The 21,175-nt window shown below is 57.2% G+C and overlaps 1 protein-coding gene across 5 annotated transcripts in view; it reads left to right on the forward strand.

Moving 5' to 3' along the window:
- Positions 1 to 3,223: 3,223 nt before the first annotated feature.
- KCNH2 (potassium voltage-gated channel subfamily H member 2) overlaps positions 3,224 to 21,175 on the forward strand; it is a 32,240-nt gene continuing 14,288 nt past the window's right edge. For 2 of the 5 annotated variants that reach the window (XR_013960327.1, XM_080663563.1), the window contains exons 1-3: positions 3,478 to 3,700; positions 6,465 to 6,695; positions 20,903 to 21,067. Coding sequence is in view for 4 of the 5 variants with exons in the window: in XM_080663563.1 (XP_080519689.1) it covers positions 3,625 to 3,700; positions 6,465 to 6,695; positions 20,903 to 21,067 (472 nt within the window). In the remaining variant the exon portion in view is untranslated. Of the gene's footprint in view, positions 3,701 to 6,464; positions 6,696 to 8,060; positions 8,160 to 20,902; positions 21,068 to 21,175 lie in introns of those variants that run through there. The other 3 variants (XM_080663564.1, XM_080663565.1, XM_080663566.1) reach the window with 3 other exon arrangements.

Genomic DNA, 21,175 nt, shown 5'->3' on the forward strand with positions numbered 1-21,175 from the left:
CACAGCAAGGAAAACCCATCATTGGTATGTATCAGGTTGGTGGGAGAAGACCTGGGTTATGGCCCTGGGTGTGTGGGGTCTGTGTGATGGGATCGCTGCATGTGGGGTTGCAGGTGGCAATAAGTGGAGGGAGCACAGATTCCTGGCTATGGGTTTGAGGTGGGTCCCTTCCTCCCTTGCTCCCTTCTCCTCTCCCTCCCAATTCTTTCTGGCCTTTAGCAAGCCCTGAGCACCCACTTCTGGAGAGGAAACATGCAGTTTATTTGCTCTTTCTCTCCTCAACCCAGGTCCTATCTGAAAGCATCTGCATCTTCAGGACCCCATTGTCAAGAAGAGCAAGGCCCCACGGTGCACTCTGAGCTCCCCGTGCACAGGGAGGCTGCTCCGTGTTCTCCCTTCCCAGAGGCTCTGAGGCACCATTCCCCCCTCAGCTGCTTCCCAGTCCCCTGTGATTGTCACTTGCTCTCCTGGGCCTTGGCTGTCTTGCCTGGCCCACTCCTTGGGGGTCCACAGCAGGGAGGCTGTAGTTTCTTTTTTCCTCCCAGGATGTCCTGGCTTGACTCCTCAGACTGAGCAGGTGCAGAGGGTGGGATGGGCAGGATGTTTTCCACAGACTCTTCTCAAATTGTCTCTGGGAGCTGGGAGGAGCCTAGTGTCTCACTGTCTATACAGTGAGGGTCTCTCAGCCACAGGCAGGATGGGGAGAGCTCTTCCCAGGACCGGTCCCTGCAAATGGCTCTGTGAGCGGAAGTTGGGGTGGGACGGATTCTAGTTGCTCCAGGTATTAAGGTTGGGCACTTGCCTCTTCCCCCCAGGTCCAGGGGTAGTGGAAGTGGGAAGGTGATGGGCAGGGAGGCTTCAGCTCACATATTGCCCTTTACCTTTTGGTGCCTGACACCTGTTGGCCCAGGAAGGATGCCTTTGGGGAGAGCTTGTCCCCATCTGACAACCTCCCTTACTTGTCCCAGTTCTTGGCTGTGGGGGTGGCTCAGTGAAACTGCCTTCAGGCTCTCCTTTCAGCCTCCAGGAAGAGAGAGAGAGGGGGGGAGAGAGAGAGAGAGAGAGAGAGAGAGGAAGAGAGAGAGAGAGAGAGAGAGAGAGAGAGAGAGAGAGAGGCAGCTCTCTCCTGCCTGCCTCTGTGCCCAGGAGGAGAGCTACTTTGAGCCTCGTCACCTTTATTTTGGGAAGACCAAGGGCCCCTCAGATTCCTTTGTCCTCCTAAGCAGCTAGGCAGAGAGCAGATGCCTGTCCTGCGAACATGGGTACTGGAGTGTGGACAGCTGTCTGGGCTAGATGAGTAGCACCCCGCCCCCCCAGCCCCCTTCAGCCTGGCTCTTCCTCACCTTTGGTCTGGAGAGAAAGGGATGCTACCTGCAGATGTCACTTTCATGTCCTCTCTTCCATGCTCATTATTACTACAGGCCCTTTCTCACTCTCCAGATCCCCAATCTGAGGGCGAACACACCACTCAAATGGGGATCACCCTGGAGTTCAGGCAGGTAACCCGGCATCCAGGGAGTGGTGGAGGGTGGGGGAGGTGCTGGGCCAGTCTGACCATAGGCTGGGTTTTGCCTAGTACCCAAGATGGGCTGTTGTGCCTGATGCCAGCACAAAGGACGGGGACTCTGTGCCACTGAAGGCTCTGGGATTCTTGGAGGCCAAGTGAAGATGCAAGTGAGGAAGCTGCTGGAGGTGGAGAGGGCCGAAGGGATGAGATGACTGTACAGGCAAGAGCCTCTGGTCTTTTTTAGCATCAGCTGGTAGAGCCACCTCCTTCTCTCCCACTGGCTGCCTCCCTGAGTCACTGCCCACCCACCAGCAAATAAAAAAGGGTGTTATCTTCTGGCCTCTGGCCCCATTGTTTGCATCTTTTTGCTCCTGGGTGATAGATGAAAGTCTAGATAGGTCTCTGTAAGACCTCTTCCTCTGTGCTCTTCTTTCAGACTCCGCTTCCTTCTCTGCCCTTTGTTCCTCCCCTCCCCCCACATCCCATGAAGGTTCTCCCTGGTGACAAGGCCCACCCCCTAGCTCCAAGGACAGAGGCAGCTGCAAGCCCTCAGGGGCCCCCACTTGGCCCCATCCATCTAGCCGGGTCTCTGATCTGGGCTGCAGGGGAGGGGACCCGGCTGGCTGCCGGCTCATCCCCGCCTGTCGGTACAGCTGTCAACACTCACCTTCCTGCCCTGGCCTTCCCAGGGCCGTGCCTGGCTGCTCAAGCCAGGGACACCGCGCCCGGAGACCCTCACTCAGACCCAGGCAGGAGATGGGGAGGCGACAGACAGACACCCTGCCTGCCCTTGAGCATCCTCAGGCCTCCTTGCCTAAATAAGGGAGCTGCAGCTGCAGCAAGCCAGCTGGCGGGGGGAGGGGCCGGCAGTGAGGCCATGGTTTTCTGAGGGGCTGGGCCGCCGCAGCGCCTCAGGGCCCCGAGCCCTCCCATTGGGCCTGCACCGCAGCCGCGAGCTGCAGACGGAGGACGGGCCGCTAGCACGAGGGGATCCCCAGGCTGGAACCTCGCGCTCAGGGGCTTTTCTTTGATCCCGCAGCTAACTGTCAGAATGTCCCTCTCTGTAGAGGAGGGCCCAGAATAACCCCAGAAAGGGCCGTGTGTGTGGTGTGTGTGTGTGTGTGTGTGTGTGTGTGTGTGTGTTGGTGGGGGCGTCCTGCTCTGGGTGCGCGCTCCCCTAAATCTCACCCACTATCATCTCAATTCTCGGTTGGCCGGGGCCTCCAGACTGTCTTGCCCTTCACGTTTCTCGGGTCTCCCCTGACCCCGGACTCGTCCTCCCCGGGCCCAGGCCTCGCCCTGTCACCTGAAGCAGTCACCGAGCGCGTGCGGGGTGTACCAGCCGCTGCTCTGCGGGGTGTACCAGCGGTGCTCGGCGCGGTGAGGGGCCAGGGCGTAAGGGACCCGCCCTCTCCCTTCAAGTCAGGTTCCCCAGGCCTTAGAGTGCAGGGGTGGGGGCGCGGAATCCCCAGGTCCCGCCCTGCCGGCTGTCGCACCTGTCCTACAGGTTCCCTAAGGGTCCCTTCCCCTCGTGGGGGCGCGAGTCCCGGGGGCTCCCGGCAGAGCGAGGGGCTGGGTGGGGGGAGCCCTCGGCGCGGCTCAGCCAATGGGAAGGGCGGGCGCGCGGGGTGTGTATAGGGGGGTGGGGAGAGGGCGGCGCTGCCGGCGCGGCGGGCGGGAGGGGGCCGGGAGGCGGGGGCCAGAGCCCGAGGGGCGCGCGCCGCGTTAACCCTTCCGCGGCCGGGCCGAGTCGCAAGCGCAGCCCGAGTCGCCGGCGCCGGAGCCGCTCTGGGCGCGGAGGGTGGGAGCCGGGAGCCTCGAGCTCGGGAAAACGGAACGCAGTGCGGGGACACGGCGGAGCGGGGCCCGCGGCTCGGCGGGGGCAGGCGGACAGGTGTGAGGGCGGCCCAAGCTCAGGCGGTTCCAGGCCGGGCCAGCGTCCGGAGCCGGGAGCTGAGCCAGGGACTCCACGCCCGCAGCCCAGTCCCGGCCCCGCCCGTGCTCTGCTTGGCCGCGGGGTGCGGGGACCACGGCTAGGCAGGGCTACCCAAAGCCTAGTGTTGGGCCGGGCTGGGCCGGGTGGGTGGGGGCCCGCCCGGCCCGCCCATGGGCTCAGGATGCCGGTGCGAAGGGGCCACGTCGCGCCGCAGAACACCTTCCTGGACACCATCATCCGCAAGTTTGAGGGCCAGAGTGAGTGGGGGAGGGGCCGGCGGGGCCGGGGCACTGGGCGGGGGGCGAGCTCTTCCCAGTGCGAATGGGGGAGGGGGGCGTGCCCGGGACGTTTGCATATGCCACGTGCAAGTCAAAGGGCTAATGTCCTCAGGGCGCTGGCCAGGGGTCGCGGGGGCAAGGCTTGGTGCTGGGGGCCAAGGGACCCGGTGTTGGGGCGCCGGGTGGGAGGCTAATTCAGTCTTCCGGGATGGGGAGGGTGTGTGACACTGAGTGTGAAGGGCAGGGAGATGGGATGGGGTTGTGCAGGTATCCCTAACTCTGGGTGCCTGATGTGGAGGGGCTGTGTGGGTGCAAGGACAGGGGAGTAGATATCTCCCAAACTGTGGGACCTCAACAGGACGTATGGGTGCCCGTCTTGAGTGTTCTGTGGGAGATGGAACGCCAGCATGTAGGATCATTGCCTAACCTGCTCTTGGGTGTGTGGGATGTGTGTCTGTCACCCATGAATTTGACCCTGCATGGGCAGTGGGGAGGTGTCTTAGACAAGGCTACACACTGTGGGTGAGAGGATGTCACGGGCTGAACCCCAGTTTTGAGGGTCTAACAGCCCCAATGCAGTGCTCCCATGTTGTGGATTTTCCTGCCTTGAGCCCCTTCGTGGGGACTCAGCACCTTAAACTGGCCTGGTAGGAGAGGCTTCCAGAAATGTCCCAGGCTAGGTGAGTGTGCTGGTGTGGGCTTTGTACCTGCCCGAGTGCATGTGTCGGTTCCAAGGCTGCGTGTACCGTGGTGGTTGTGACTGCCAAGGGCCCTGGGAGCAGAGAGCTGGTGACATTCTTTGCCCATGACCCTGTGAACATAGGACAACGTGTGCTTGTAACAGTGGTGGGCAGAGGGAGGGGTCAGTTCGATGCACAGCATTGTGTGAGCAAGGAACACGATGATCCTGAGGGGGAGGAGACTGCTGTGGTGGAGGGCCCCGAGACAGGGGGTTTCTTTCCCCGCAAGCTCCAGGAGAGTGTGCAGGCACCTGCGCTGGGATCTGGGGGCCTGGCTTCTGGCCCTTCCTCTGTCACTGTGACCTTGAGCGAGTCTCTTCCCTGTCTGAGCCTCAGTTTCCACATCTGGGAAGAAGGGTGCATGAGACTAAAGGAGCCTTTCAGATCCCTTCTGACCAGTTTTCCAGGAGCTCAGTGAAGGGGGTGAGGGTGGGGCCTGCCTTCGAAGAAATTCCTCTTCTCTCCAGGCCTGGCAGTGGGTGCCAGGTGGTTTTTCTTCTTCCTCCGAAGCTGGTGGGTGGCTGGAATGCTGGATTGCCTTGGACTTAGATGGAGATGGAGGCCGAGTCTGGGGTCTTTGTATGTGACAGAGAGCCCTGACTAGGGTTGACCACTGCCTGAGGCCTAGGGAACAGACCTAAGAATGACCCAACTTCAAAAAGTAACTGCCTGGAGGCCAGGGTAAGGGACTTCGGAGGAAGGCAGGGGAGGCCAGATCCTGTGGCCTTGCCTGCCTCAGTGAGGCCTTGCCTAAGCAGCCTAGGCCTTGCCCCTGGGATTGCCCAGGGCTGCAGCCTGAGGGCTGTGACCACTGTGAAGGGAGGAGATCGCTATTGAAAACCCCAGCATTAAAGGCCAAAGTGGCCAGAAACTTATGCATTTATAAAAAGCTCTTATCCTGGGAGCATCTTCCCTGGCACCAGCTCCTGCTGCCTGCCTGCAGCTCACCTGCCAGCTCAGCCCTCAGGGCAGGCATGGAGGGGCGAGCCCAGTCTAGCTGAAATAGGTCCATTGGGGCAACCCTCCTTGATGGGGCAAAACTGAGGCAGCCCTCACATTCCCGTGGAAGGTCCCTTTCCTGCATCTGCCTTCTTACAAGTGGGCCACTGTCTCAGGCCCGCCCCCGGCTCCAGGTGTTTTCAGGGTTGGCGCTGCAGGTCCCTTTCCTTGCTTCCTATGACCTTGGGCTTCTGCCTGTGGCCCTTAGCCCATTCCTTCACCTTCCGCCAGAACTGGGTTCAGAAGCTGGCTCTGTCATTTACAAGCTGCAAGCTGTGGTCACGGCTCTGAACTTCTTTTGAGTTCCAGTTTCTCCATCTATAATAGAGGATGCCTACCTTATGGGGTTGTCAATATTACGTGAGATACAGCATAGCAGGTGCTCACGTGGTACTTTCCTCAGCTTCTATAGTCGCCCACTCCCCAGCCCCTGCTGGCCTTTCCAGGAAGTACTGATACTTGGGGGAGTGATTCCCTAGGGATCCCCGGGGTAAGGAGTATCCAGGGAGCTAGATGGGTGTGTGTGTGTGTCTGGAAAAGAAGCTGAAGGAGCGGGTGCAAAGGGAAGGCTGGCCGCCATCTCTGACCCTTCCCAGCCTCCCTCTCCAGGCCCAGTGTTTATCCCTCCGCCGCGGCTGCTGACACACGTTGCTGACACCCGCCCAGTCTGGCCCTGGCCCCAGGCGCGGAGGGGCGGCAGGCCTCTGGCAGCCTGCCCGGGGGAAGCCACGGAGCCAGTCTGAGGGCCTGGCGGGAGAAGCGGCGGGGGGCGGAGGGGGGGGGGGCGGGGGCGCCGCCTGACGGGCTGGCGAGGCACCTGTGTCGGGGCGCAGCTGCGTTCGCCCCCCTTCTGGGGACCCCGGCTCCGCGGTGCTCCCTGAGGCCGGGAGTCCCCGGGCGGGCGGCAGTGTGTGACAAGAGAATGTAGGTGAGGGCTGGAGCCCTCGAGGCAGGGGTCCCTGCTCACTTGCCTGCTCATTCCCCTCCGCCCCCCACTCCCCCAGGCCGAAAGTTCATCATCGCCAACGCTCGGGTAGAGAACTGCGCGGTCATCTACTGCAACGACGGCTTCTGCGAGCTGTGCGGCTACTCGCGAGCCGAGGTGATGCAGCGGCCCTGCACCTGCGATTTCCTGCACGGGCCGCGCACTCAGCGCCGCGCGGCCGCGCAGATCGCGCAGGCCCTGCTGGGTGCCGAGGAGCGCAAAGTGGAGATCGCCTTTTACCGGAAGGATGGTAGGCGGGGCCTCAGGGGCGGGGCCACGGCGGGGGCGGTGCGGTCAGGGGATGCGGGCAGCTGGAAAATGGCCCAAGCCCGGGCGGGTTCCATAGTTGCGTGACCCCAGCTGGGGTCATTGCCGTGGGCCAGGTGGGAGACCAGGGCTGGGCATTGGGTCTGCAGGGCGGTCTGAGTCTTCACCTCACTCTGGTGGGATGGTTTTTCGGGGTAGCCAAGGGGCTGCTTGGCTGCAGGTCTGGCGCCTCTGGTTCCTTTCTCCCTCGGCAGACGTGGGTACGATGAACTAGAGGTGGATGGGGCCGGGATGGCAGGGGCGTGCGTGGACAGAATAGGTCAGGCTGGCGGCTGGGCGCTGACCTCTGGTCACAGGCTTCTAGGTACCTTAGCAGCCAGCCCCTGCCGTGTGCCTGACTGGTCTGGGGAGAAGTCACTGAGGGCCAAGGTGGGGACGGCTGAGGACTCTAGCTCGCTCTCTGCTGCCCCTCTCCTGCCCCCTCTCTCTTCTGCACTTCAACTGCACCTGGCATGAGGCGTGTGCCTCTTCCCAACCCCAGTTCCCTTTGTCTCATCTGTTGAGGCCCCGCCTGCCATCCCTTCCTGCGCCAGGTGTCTCCTCTCAGCCACAGCCTCCTAGCTCAGCTGCTCTGGGCTTCCGGAGATCGGATAAACAGAGCTCTGGGCGGGGCTGCTCCTACACGTGTTTGTCCTGGCTGGTGGGCTTTGCTCTGGAAGTTCAAATGGCCTTGGGAGGTCTGCAGAGGGCTAGGGAGGTGGCTCCAGAAGGTGCCTCTGGACTGCCCATGGGTGCCCAAACCTTGCTGCTCAGTGCTTACCGAGGAGCATTTGCTGAACTCAGGGTCTTGCAGAGAGAGCAGTGAACAACACATGGGGTTCCTGCCTATAGGGAGCTTACCTGCTGGAGCCGGCATGCTCTGTCTCCCCCTGGGGGTAGTTAAAGTGAGCCAGTAGCCCAGGCCCCTGGCCCTGCCTCTTGGAACCTCCCCTATATTCATAGGGTTGGCCCAGGCTGCCCTGTGAAGGCTTGTGCCTCCCCGATGGCCCTGCTTTTGCAGGGGTGCCCAGCCTGTGACGTCACTGCACAGCATTAGAAGGGACATTGGAAGAGGATTAGCTTATAGCACGTGGGGGTTCTGGCTAAGAGGCAGGGGCTACAAGACTAGATGGAAACTGAAGGCAGGGCCTCTGTCTGCTTTTTCATGGATGTCTCCCAGAACCTAAATCAGAGCCGATTTGCTTTCATATCTGCCCGGCCATCTAGTACTAGCTAACGTCGGTGGGTGGCTTCCATGTGCTGGACACTGTGCTACTAAATGTTTCGCTTACATTATCTCACAGAATCTTCACAACAACACTGGGAGGTAGATATAACTTTTTCTCCATTTATGGACGAGGAAGCAAGTTCGGAGAAATTAAGAAACTTTTCCGAAGTCACACAGCTAGTAAGTGGCAGAGCGGGGAATGGAACTATGTCTGTCTGGTCAGAGCCCTCCCCACTCTGCTTTGCTGTCATATGTTAAAAATGACACCAACTAGTTATAGGGGTATCTACAGATTCGAATTACTTCCTGTACAGTTTTATCTGCAAACCATTGATGTAATGAACAGAATGTGAATACATTAAGTTTCATGTTCAGGTCTAATACCAGAAATAATGTAATATAGGCCAAGTTGGTTACTGTCTTGAACCTCTTTCTACTTCTGGGATAAGGTATCTGCTCAGCCCATTGGCACCGGGGGCCTGCGTGCTTTTGTCTGTGCTGTAGTGTGTGTGGGGCAGGCGTTCTTCCTTTCCCCACGTTGGCTCCTTTGGGAGAGGATGGCCAAGGGACCCTTTCTGCAGGGGTCCTATGGAATCTTGGTGCCCTTGAGGATCACAATCCAGCTCACTCAAGTTTCAGATGGAGAAACTGAGAAGCAGAGGTCCAGTTACCAGTGGATCAGTGGAGGGAGGGGGACTAGAACCCAGGCCCCTTGCCCAGGTCCAATCTCTTTGCCCCCTTCAGATTACTACTCCAAATGAGGCTCTGACCCAGAAAATCCGGCGCCAGTCATCTCTACCTGCCCCCTTCTCTGCTCTCACAGTTTCCATGGGCTCAGGTAGCTCCTGTTGGCGAGCAGACTGGCCTGGGCCCTCAGGTCATGTGAGTCCCCACTTGTCCTGGCACTGGAGACTCGGAAGCAGACAGATTTCCTCCGCCTTCCCCAACTCTGCCGTGAGACGCTGGGTCCCTAGAGAGGTTCTGTGTGGCCTGACCTGTGCTATGTGCTTGTGTGCACTAGCTCACTCTTTTGCTCCTGGGCAGAGTAGGGAGGCGGAGGTGTAGAATGCCAGGGCCACCTCTTGTCTCTGTCCAGGCCTGTCTCAGGCAGGTCTCTGCCTGGGCCAGCCACGGGGGAGTGGGTCCCTGGGCTTCAGCCCCAGGGAGGTGGGTGGCTGGGCAGGAGGTGGGGCCTTTTGCTGGCAGGCGCCAGTGCGGACAGCTGTGCTGTGTCGGTGCCTCCGGCCTAGCTCTGTGCAGTATCAGGGCCTGGAGCCAGACAGCTCCGTTACTTAGTTGCTGGGATTGTTGGGAGGCAGGGAGGCTGGACTGCGGGTGTGTGGGCTGGAGAGGGAGACATGAGGTGCCAGGGACCTGCTGGCCCCGCGTCCATGCCCCTTCACGTCAGGCCCAGGATTAAGGTGGCACTGGGAGCAGAGCTAAGTAGTGCGGGGCTGGCAGGCAGTAGCATGGCTGCAGGCCCCTGGGGCCTTGCCTGGGTAGCAGGTGCTACTGGAGTACATCTGCATCCCCACATCGCTGGAGGGGTGGCCTGGGATCCCTTTGAGCAAGGCTTCTCCTCACTTGCTGCCCTCCTCTGCCGGGCCTGGTGGAGGTCCCCCCTGCTCTCTGTCCCTTGCCGTCCCTGGTCCCTCTGCTCTTTGTTCCCGCTGTCTCTCTTCGCCCCACCTCCTGCAGCGCTCAGCCTGTCTGCCTGTGCCCATGGTCTCTGCTGCTTTCCTTCTCTCCTTCTCCCCAGGGCTCCCTCCCTGCCAACACTCTGTCCCCTTGGTCTTATCTCCTCCTCCCTGCATCTGTCTCTTCTTTTCCCCACCAGCCCCCCTGAGCCTTTCTCCCTCTGGGCTCTGTCTGGCTCCCCCATACCTCTGCCTGCACTGGCCTGGTCTCCGTGTCCCTGTGTCCCCAGGAGCCCATGCATGGGTGGAGATAGGGGTGTCTCTAGAGAAGAATCTGTCTGCTTCTCTGCTCCAGCTGCAGGCTGGTTGCCATGGTAACAGGGTCAGAGGGCACCCACTGCAACAGATGAGCTGTGGGTTGGGGAAGAGTGGGGACCAGTGGGCCAGCCTGTGCCCTGGTGCCCCCAGTGCCTGTGGGGAACCTGAGCCCCAGAGGTGGCCCCGTACCAGCTGGTTTATGGTTCCCAGATTCAGACCCCAGCTTATGCAGGCACTGCTGGCACCAGTGACACTCCAATGGGCCTCCCATGACCCTCCACACACCCAGACCATTTCCCCATCTCCTCCCATGCCCCTCCTCCAGCACAGCTGACCTTTCTCCAAGCTCAGACCCCCACTCTCCTCCCCCCTCTCCAGGCCCATGGACCTCAGGCCCCAGACCCCTAACTGCAGTATACTGTGTGCAGAAGCCCCGTATTGGGATGCTGGTGAAGCAGCCCCAGGGTATATTGAGCTGGGCAGGCAGGGCAGGACCCAGGCTGGTGCCATCCTTGAGATGGGAGCAGCCTAGAATGAACACCGGAGGATAAGGTTAGACATAGGGAGCACTGCTCTTGAGGGGCCCTTCACCTTGGGCCTTCCAAGACAGGGCAGGTGAGAGCACCTGCTTGTGGCCAGGAGGCCAGGAGCGGTGCCTAGGGCTCTCCCCACCCAGCACCTTTCCTCCAAGGCTCCAGGAGGAGTCATTCCTGAGTGGGAGCAGGGTGCCCTGTTCACAGTTCTGGATGAGGGTTCCTGTCCCTGGGGCAGAAGTGAGGCAGGCCTGCCAGGACTGAGGGTGTGGACCACTCCTGGCACACTCGGGTCTGGAGAGTGTCAGGAGGGCGGCTCCTCTGTGTTGTGTCTGCTGTAGACCCCAGAGAGGAGCTATGTAAATATTTGCACAGAGCGGGCGGGATGGGAGCAGAGTTTGGTGATGGCCTTGGGCTCTGGGGAGGGGGGCTGTGGGCTGCAGGAGGGCTGGTGTGGGGTGGGGGTGAGACTGGTGAGACGCAGCATGTTTTCTGCCCAGAGGTGGCTTCCAGGGTGGTGTGACAGGTTCTAAGAAACCCCTTTCACACTTAAACAACCCCTGCCCCCTGACCCCCCACCACACATGGTGCCTCAAATACCTCCATTAGGGAACCTTTTGCTTGAGGGAGAATGAGTCTTTTTCTTTAAAAATACATTCTCTCTCATCACCCCTCCCCCATATGCAGGGAGGAACATGGAGTTATCTAGCCCCTTAGTGTGTGGGAGCTTAACAAACTTTGCTTCCTGCCACGGGAGGAGGGCCCTGGGGTCAAGGCCAGAACAGGGAGAGTGGAGGGACACCTGGGACAGGTAGTTAGTATAGGAGAGGCCCCCTCCTGTCCTTGGTACCTAAAGGTCTCCATACTATGGACTGTTGGCCTGGAGCAAACCTCTCTTTGTTTAGGTGACATGAAGCACCTTGAGGGCTGGGCAGTGTCTTCTCCTTGGCCCACCGTCTTCCTTGTTCACAGTCTGGATGAGGTTGCCATGTCAGAATTCTCCCACCAGATTGCAAGCTCCGTGAGGAGTCTATGTTGAATCTCTGTGTCTAATGCATAGTGGGAGCTCAGTATATGCTTGCTTGCTTGCTCACTTAATAAATGAATGAATGAATGAATGAATGAATGAATGAAAGAATGAATAAGGTGGGCAGGATGTTGTTGCAGAAGCCATACACTGGTATCAGTGACTTGGGAGCAGTCTCTGGCCCAGTTAGAGCTGCTGTGTGACTTTGGGTAAATAACTTTTCATCTCTGGGCCTCAGTCTCTCCCTCTGTGAAAAGCCTTAGAATAATATCTGAGAGGGATGAGGATTAGAGCATGGGGAGGCTTCAGGGCTAAAGGAAGGTGGGCCAGGGAGAGGTTGCCTGAGAGGCCTAGGAGTCCTCCAGCCCTGCTGTGTGTGGGGGACATGGTGGGGTACAGAGAAGGTATCTGGGACTCCCAGCCTCCCCTCACCCAGAGATGGACAGAGGAGGCTTGAGGGGGGGAGCAAAGCTTGGGGAGGTGGTGGCGGCAGCTGCCTGGGCCCCAATTTCAGGCACAGCCACTGTGACTGCACTTCCAGTTTTCAGGTAGGGAGGCATGCTTTCTGGCAGGTGGTCCTCACAGCCCTCTGAGAGGCAGGCTTCCTCTCCATCGTTTCACAGGAGGGAAACTCTTGCTCAGAAAGACTAGGGGACTTGCACATGTTGACACAGCTGGTGGGCACCTAGGTGGGCATTCGAACCCAGTTTTCCTCTTTCAGCTCTAGAGCCCTCCCATATGCAGCTGGAATACTGCCACACCAGTTGTCTTGCCCCAGAGAGTCCTTTGGGGGCACAATGGGCTCAGGGCCCCAAGAAGTGTGGGTTTCAGCTCGGTTCCAGAGCTGCAATTCCTCATTTGCTAAGTGGCATCTAACACCTGCCCTCCCAGGTACTGCTGTGAGAGGTGCCCAAAATCAGATGGTAGATGCCAACAAGGCAGAGTCCAGTGTCAAGGCTCATTCTTCTTTCCATATGGCAGGGAAGTTAGCTGAGCCAGAGTCTCAGTACCCCTGTGCCCCACTGCCCTGTCCTGCAAGGGAACCTGCCTGTCCCAGCTCCTGCCTCTCCCTCAAATCATGCAAACACGATATTTGTGTTACTGTTTTTGCTTTCTCTTTCACTTGTTTTTTTTCCCTTTTGCTCTCATTCCCTAGTCCCATTACCCTCCCCTTAGGCAACCATTGAAATGTACTTCCTGTGAATATGCTGCTTGCATATGTTCTTGCAAAATGTGTATTTTGTCTGGATGCGTAATAGGTTTAATTTATGTAAATGGATGTGCTAACTGTTGTATTCTGGCGCTCACTCTTCTTATGCAGGAGTATGCCTGTTAGTCCATCCAGGCTGTTGCTTGACATCTAGTCTGTAGCTTCATATTCTGTGGGGCGAACCCACCTAATTTTCTCCCAGGGAGGGCCCTCCACAGCATCTCCCTAAATAATGCTGCAATGACCATCCTCACATGTGGCCCCTTTTGGACTCATGTGAGGGTGTCTTTGGGATACATCCCCAGAGGTTCATGGGATCATGGGATCTGTGGGCACCTAATTCAACTAAGTATTGTCTGACTGAGTACCAGGTTGGCTGCCACCATCATCACCCGCCTACACAGAGCACGAGGCTGCTGTTCCACCATATCTCCGCCACACCTGGCATTATCTACCTTTCTAAGTTTTGCCAGTCTAATAGGTGAAAGTGATATCTTGCCACTTGAATTTGCATTTCTTTGACTTCACATGAGTTTGAGCATCCATCTCATAGGCTGGATAGCCTCTTGGTTTGCTTTCCTGTCAATCACCTGCTCATATCCTTTGCTCACTCTTCCACTGAAGCCGCTGTCTTTTGTTCTTGGTTTTCAGGAGTTGCTTGTGTATTCTAGAAATGCAAATGCATAGTTAAATTTTCAACATACATATTCTGGACATTATTTCCTGCTGAATCAAGATACTGTAAACGTTTTCTCCCATTCAGTTGTCTGTTAAAGTTATCCAACAGAGATACTGAATTTTGATACACACTTCCTGAGTTTTAGCTTTGTTTGTGCCTTTGAAGTTTTGTTGAAGAAATTCTTCACCATCCTGAGGTTGCAAAGGTCTATACCCCCTTCTTCTAATTACTTAATTGTTTCACCTTCCTCGGTTGGGTCTCTGGTCCATCCTGAGCCTACCTCTGTCTGTGGTGTCTAGTAGGGATCAAGTTATATTTTTTTTCCATGTAGTGAGCCAATTTTCCCAACATGTCAAGTAAACAGCCTGTTCTTTTCCACTGGTTTGTGGGGCTCCCTGTATCACCAGTTAATTACCCATATATCTTGGGTCTGTCTTGGAGCTCTCTATTCTGTTCCAAATATTTATTTATCTGTTCTTGCATCAAAACCACGTAAAAAAACACACACAACTATGACATTTAGTATATCTTAGTATCTGGAAAAGCACATCTTTTCTCTCTAGTCTTCTTTTTTTAAAAGTATGTTTTTATTGATTTCAGAGAGGAAGGGAGAGGGAGAGAGAGAAAGAAACATCAATGATGAGAGAGAATCATCTACCATCTGCACTGGGGATCGAGCCTGCAATTCAGGCATGTGCCCTTGACCAGAATCAAACCCAGGACCCTTCAGTTCGCAGGCTGACGTTCTATCCACTGAGCCAAACTGACTAGGGCTTTTCTCTCTATTCTTCATTCTAATGGTTGACATAGAGATTTGTGGGCTTTTCTTTTTCTTTATCAACTTTCGAAAAACTTTTATCGAGTCCCTGCAAAGAAAACCCCCATTACAATTTTGACTGGAATTAGATTGGTTTTATAGATGAATTTGAGGAGAACGGACATCTTTATAATAATTTTCCTATCCAAGGGACTGGATTATCCCTCCATTTATCAGATCATTTCTGTATTCTTTATTAGTTTAAAGTTTTGTCCCCCCTCCGTAAAGGCCTGTGCATTCCTGGTCAATTTCTAGATATTTTATCCTTCTGTTGCTGTTATGGAAGGGATCTTATTTTGGACTACCTATTTGAATAGCTCTATGGTGGTGGAGAGAAATGCTGCCCATTTTTGTGGGCTGACCTTGTACCAGGCAGCTGTATTGAACGCCATCATTTGTTCTAATAGTTTATCTTGATTTGGTTGGTTTTTTAGGGAGATGACCCTATCATCTGCACATAATGCCGGTTTTCTGTTTATGGTTGGGTCATTGTCATATGTTCTGATGCTAGAATGTTCCACTGAACTTTTCAGGAAGGTTTCAGGTGTGCCTGTCTGTGGTGGCACGTCTCAGAGTCCTGCGAGGTGGTCGAGTTCTGGAGGGATTACAAGTCTCGGTTGAGTGATTGAGAAGCTGTAGCTGGTGGAGAGCTGGAGTTAGGGAGAGGTGTTCTCAAGGGACCCCAGGCTTTCTGGGGTATGCTGGGGGCTAAGATGAGGCACAGTTCTAGAAGCTTGCCGAGCCCTGGGGGAGGGCAGGACCCCCAGGTTGTCTCCTGGTGGACACGTCTGTGTGGGGTCATGGTGAAGCAGGCAGGTAGGGGTCTGAGGTTCAGAAATCCCACACCTGTGAGGCTCCTGCTCCACTGCTCCCCGGGTTCCTGGGCGGGCAGCCTCCATGTGCCATGCTAACTGCTGACCAGATTTCATAACACGTCAGTAGATACTGCCCGATTCCCTGGGTGGTCCTGACCTGCTATCGAGACTGCTGGTTTGAAATGGACAAATTATGTTGTGAAGTGACAGTTGGTACCCTTGGATCTGAAAGAGCTTTGAGGGTGGGGAGATGGCCCTGTTCACACACACCTGTCATTAGCGCAGGTCCTGGCCTCAAGTCCACCAGCAGTCCTCCAACACCTGCTTCCCCAGGACCAGTCCTAGCCTCAGAGGTCTGACTCTGGGAGAGGCAGGAACCTCACTCCAGAAGCCAGCATGCAATTATCTCCCAAATTAGGAATATAGTTTTAGAAGAGTTATCAATGAGAAACATCCCTGTGGGTTGGATGGAGCAGTCAAGGCAATCTTTGTGGAGGGATCCTACAGAGCCTAGAGGATGGCTGAGTTGGAGGGGAGAGGGGGTGGGGATGTGGGGAGTGGGAGGCCTGGTGAGGCTGGAGTGCCCTGTAGGCCAGCCCACTCTTGTCTCAGGTGTCTGTGTGTGCAGGGATTGCTGGGATCCAGAACGGCAGATCCTGAAGGATTCTCAGTGGGGATGGACTCCAGGAAGTCAGAGGAGGGAGGTGAAGTGTGTAGACCTTGGGGAGGAAGGGAATGGATCCACGGGAGCAGCTTTCTCTGCCTGAGCACAGCCTTGCGCTTCCTCCTCGGGCTCCTGGGGAACAGGGCTGGTGACTCCACTTGAGAGACCGGAGGCCGTGTCCCCGAGAGGTTGAGTGGCACGCAAAGGACTGGTGCAGGGTCGGGCTGGGCCCATAGCTTTTCTAGAAGAAGCTCTTCTCTTGAGACTATCACTGTGGTTGGGGAGGGGGAGATGATGCAGGCAAGCTACAGGCAGTGGGTTTGAGGGGTCTAGATGACTGGCCCCCGAGACCCTCTGTATGGCCTCTAACTCCCTGGGAAGGTGTTAGGGAGGGTGGTGGAGGTCTGTCTGGGATGCCTTTTTAGTGTGAGTTGGGGTCTGGCTCCTAGCTCCCAACTCCTGCCCTGCAGTGAGTCTTCTCTGGGCGTGTCTGCCTCGCAGCCCCTGGAGCAGCAGAGAAGATGCTCCCCCACCCCCCCATCTCACACGCACTCATTCACTGGCTGGCCTCTCAGGCTCCCCTACTCTGTCCCCTGGGCTTGCAATGTCCCTGGCTTCCCTAGGCCCAAGGCTGCCCATGAGAGCCATGTTAGTGACACGATGGCCCCCGTCCAGGAGTCGCTCCTTCTGCATCTTCCTGTCGCCGCCACCAGGCTAAATATAACCTGACACTGCACAGCCCTGCATGAAGACAGCGTCTCTGCCTGGGGGCGGACAGGGCTGACGGGGGCCCCAGCCTCCTGCCCTCAGCGTGACTTTGGGCTCAGCTTCTCTTGCTGGGAGTGGGACAGGAAGGGGACCAGGGCTAGGATGGCTGCCTCCCTGAGGTCACCTTCCTTGCAGGGCCCTGTTTCATTACAGCTCTAGATGCTTCCACAAGCCATCTGTCATCTCATCTGGCGGCCAGGGCAGGAATCACTCATCCCTGTGGTGCCCCCAGGGAGTCTGATGCTCAGAGAGGCGAACGACCTGCCCACAGTCACACAGCACTGGCTCAGGTCTCCTGATGGTTGGGCAGATCACATCTGCTCCCCGGAAACGTCCCTCTGCCTCGGTTATTCTCTCTTCCTCATCTTGCCCGGGCTCCGGATTGGGGTCCTGTTGACTCCCTGGCCTAGTGAGGGCAGGTGCCACACCTGTGTGGTTTGTGCTGCCCAAATGCTTGACATTGGTGCCCTCAGTGACTGCTCGTGGGGGATGAAGAAGCATCATGATCTGTTTACAGGCAGAGGTCTGACCTGGGGTTTTGCCGAAGGACACTCAGAATCCTTGCTGGCCCCTCTACTGTTGGCCACACCGCCCTGATGGATAAGGCCTGGGAGTGCTAAAGCTGAGGCCAGGGGTGCCCAGAGGTGGGAAATCCAGTTTGGGACGGCGAGTGGGGCCCCCCGATGGGTTGGGACATGGGGCAAGATGGTGCCCAGGGTTGGCAGCAGATGAACGTAAGCTGGCATTGTGTTCTGATGAATGATGGCACCCTTCCTTGGGGTCAGGAAGAGCGGTACCTGCTGCACCTGGAATGTGTCCAAGCCTGGTTCTCCCCCAGGGTCCCTCCTGCTGTCCCCTCATCCTCTCCTCCTCAGTGACCTTTGGTGAGCTGCATGGTTGTGCCTACTTTCCTGTCTCCATCCCCACAGGACCCAGCGTGTCCTGAACTCCAGGAGGGGGCAAGGGCTGGCCACTCAGCCTCCCCACCCAGAGCCAGGTGTCCTTAGCTTGGGCTGGGGGTTGGGGGTGTGAGTAAGGGCTCTTGGCATCAGCTACTAGAGCCAGATGGCTTGGGGCCTCTCCACTGGGGAGACCCATCCACCTGTCTCTCCCTCTACTCCTTCCAGGATCAGGACTTCCCATGAGTCCCGCTTCTGCTTCACACATGTCATTCATCCCTCCAGCCTCCTGGGGTGGGCGTGACGCTGGGGCTGGGGAGGGGAGGTGACTTGCCCAAGGTCATTCTGACACAACGAGCAAAGGCTATTTGATTCCACAGCCCTTGTCCCGCCCCTTCGCGTCGGGGAACCCCATATCCTATCTGTGGGCAAGCGGGGCCGGACCGGAGGTGGGAATCCTGCTCCCCTCCACCCCTCTCCTTCCCAGCGCACTCTGGCGCTGGCTGCCTCGGGAGTGTGGGCCGCGCCTGCCACGGTGTGGCTCTCTGCGGAACTGCAACCTCACGCCGCTGGGCCGGCAAAGTCAGCCTCTAGGGGCAGGGCAAGGTTTGAGGGAGGAGAGGAGCAGGACTGTGGGGGGCAAGGCACTGTGTGTGCTAGTGCCAGCATGGGTCTCCCAGAAGCAGCTCAGCCGCCGACTGCCGACATTTCTGCTGTGTGAGGGTCAGAGACCACCTGCCTGCAGGCCTGACACTGCTCCTGCTATCCCTGTGCCCCACCCCTGACCTGGGTCTGAACCTCAGCTGCCCTCAAGGAGCCCCGCCTCCTATACTCGCAGCCAGTGATGGGATGGGGTCCGCTGGAAGGTCTGGCTGGAGGGCTGGGGGTGAGTGATGTGTCGCTCACTGAAGACCCCACCAACCAACCAACCAAGCGAGCAGGGGGTGGGCAGGCAGAGAGAGCCTCAGAGCTGCCGGCTTTCCTTTCTTCTATGTCTCCTTGAAAATAGCAGCTGGAGCCTCCTCTCCTCCTGCCATGTCCCGCAGCCATCAGGCAGGGCTCCAGGTCACATTTTTGGAAGAAGCTGGGCTTTGACAGGGTTATTTGAAAGGAAAAAATTCCTTGAATGTCACGAAGGGAGAGAGGGCCAAGGGGACTCAGCGTATGAGTGTGTGTCTAGGGGCAGGGGTGAGCCTAAGCTGCAAGGAGGCTTCTATTTGGAGTTTCTGCAGCCAGGCAGGGGGGTGGGCTGGCAGAATGCAGTTCTGACCTCCCTCGCTAAGAAGTCTGAATGGAGTAGGCAGGGTGCGGAGGCCACAAGGTCAGAATCCCAGGCTGTCCTGAAAGGTTGGGCTCTTCTGGGTTCCAGACTCTGGACTTCTGGGACAAGTTCCTAGTGAGGAATGAGGACCAGGAGCTTGGATGCCTAGGGTTCTGGGGCTGGGTGTTTGGGATCTCCAGGGCTAAGGTTTCCTGGTCTCTGGCCTCTCTAGTCCAGATCAGGGCCAGTCCCTGTTCAGGCCGCTGTTGGCCATCACCATATTAGGACATGAACTCTAGGCGGGCTGTCTGGGTGCCAAACAGTCTCCAGCTGGGTCCGGCCCCCTGCGGCTCCCAACACCACAGCTGTGCTTCAAAGGCCGGAGGTCAGGGGACAGTAGAGGCTGCTGATGGGAGATCCAGACAGAGCCCCCAGCTTAGGTTCTGAGGGCTGAGCCAGAAGGGCCTGGGATGAGGTGAGTGGAAGGACCTCAGGCAGGGCAGAGAATCCCTGCCAACCCTTCACCTGGTCCAGGCCCCCCCCCCCCCCCCCCCCGCCATCCTGTTTCAGTTGGTTGCAGAGGATCTCCTTCCACAGGATGAATCCCACGGCTATTAGAACTGCTGTTCTGCAGGAACCAGGCCCTTCACGCCTGGTCTGCTCAGGCCATTGCCACCGCACTCCCCACGGCTCTGCCACTAGAGCCTGTCCAGAGAGCCTCCAGGTTGCTGGCTCCTCCCTTGACTCAGCCCACCACCAATACTTCCTCTCCACCGTTCTCCACCAGCATTGCCCCATCACTAGCCCCACTGGCCAAGGTCTGCTCCCTGGTGTGTTGTTCTAGGTGTTAGGCCAGCAGAGGGGACACAGACACTGGTAAGTTAGGCCCCTGCAATTCAGAGAAGACAGATGAGCAGGTGGACAAGAAAAGAAGTCTCTGTCCCGAGAAGAAAGCGTGATGAGGGACAAGCCTGGTGCCACAGGGAACATGGAGAAAGAGGAATAGGATATTAATATGAGCATCAGGGTCTTCTTCAGAAATTGGCAGAGGAGGGTGAGGGGCTGTGCACTGGACAGGGAGCAGAGGTGGATGGGGCACATCTGGCCTGGTGGACTGGCCTACCTGGTAGCCAGGCAGAGAGAGAGACTGGGAGAGAAGAGAAAGACAAGGAGCCCAGCCAGCGTGGCTCAGTGGTTGAGCATTAACCTATAAACCAGGAGGTCATGGTTCGATTCCTGGGCAGGGCACATGCCTTGGTTGTGGGCTCGCCCCGGCGGGGGGGCGGGGGGCGCGGGGGAAGAGGGGGCGTGCAGGAGGCAGCCAATCAATGATTCTCTCTGTCATTGATGTTTCTCTCTCTCTCTCTCTTCTTTTCTCTGAAATCAATAAAAAATATTTTTAGAAAAAGAAAGAAAAGAAAGACAAGGAGAGACAGTGATGCAAGATTTAGGAGCAGTGCTTCACGGCTCTTTGGTGATGGATCACTTTTCTTTATTTCTAATACATCACAGACATTTGTGAAGTACAAAATCACATGCTTGGACATCGTGGCAATGTCGAATTGCTTAAAGGTTTTGAAACTCTTGCTTTCAAATTCTGAGTATATCTTGCTGTGGACCGACACAACAGCTGGGACTAATGCAGAGAGAGCAAGACAGGGACAGAGAGCGATCACTAACCCGTGTGCAGTGTTCATAGTACGCCAGGCATTGCTCTAGGCCCTCACCATGCGTTGACTTCATCTTTGCAACTTGGGACTAAGGAACTACGATTCCCACTTTATAGATGAAGAAAACGAGGCACAGGAAGGTTAATTAACTTGAACATAATGCATAAATTACTAAGCGGCAGAGGTGGGATTTGAACCCAGAGACCCTGGGCCTAAAGTCTGTGGGCTTAATCCCCACACTGCACTACCCTGTGTGAGGGTCACAAGGATACATTGAGAGGCGAGGGAGAATGAGACAACAAGGTGGAGGCAGAAAGGAGCTCAAGCCAGGGTGAGGGAGAAAGCACATGGGGAGAGAGCTAGAGAAACAAGACAGGCGGAGAGAGAGGGAATGCCTGGCCAGCAGCAAGCCGGAGCAGGTAGACTGAGGTCATAAGCTCGGTGTGGCAGGCACAAAGCCGCAGGGGTGGGTGGGGTGGGGTGGGGTGGGACAGGAGACTTGGCCAGGAAGGGGCAGAACTGAGTGAGGCCACAGGGGAGGCAGATGTGGATGGGCTCCTTCAGGTTTCTGCTCTGCTCACCCAGGGGCCTTGGTGCCACAATGGCCATATCCCCCACTCCACAGGGAGCTGCTTCCTGTGCCTGGTGGACGTGGTACCCGTGAAGAACGAGGATGGGGCTGTCATCATGTTTATCCTCAACTTCGAGGTGGTGATGGAGAAGGACATGGTGGGGTCCCCGGCCCATGACACCAATCACCGTGGGCCTCCCACCAGCTGGCTGGCCCCAGGTAAGTGTAGCCACACTCAGACTGGTGCAGGAATAACGAGCTCTCCCTTTTCTGGGGCCATGAGGCTACCCAAGGCCATTGACCTGCAGGAAGGAATGTGTGTGTGGG

This window comes from Plecotus auritus, assembly GCF_963455305.1.
Source record: "Plecotus auritus genome assembly, chromosome: 4".
NCBI classification, from domain to species: Eukaryota; Metazoa; Chordata; class Mammalia; order Chiroptera; family Vespertilionidae; genus Plecotus; species Plecotus auritus.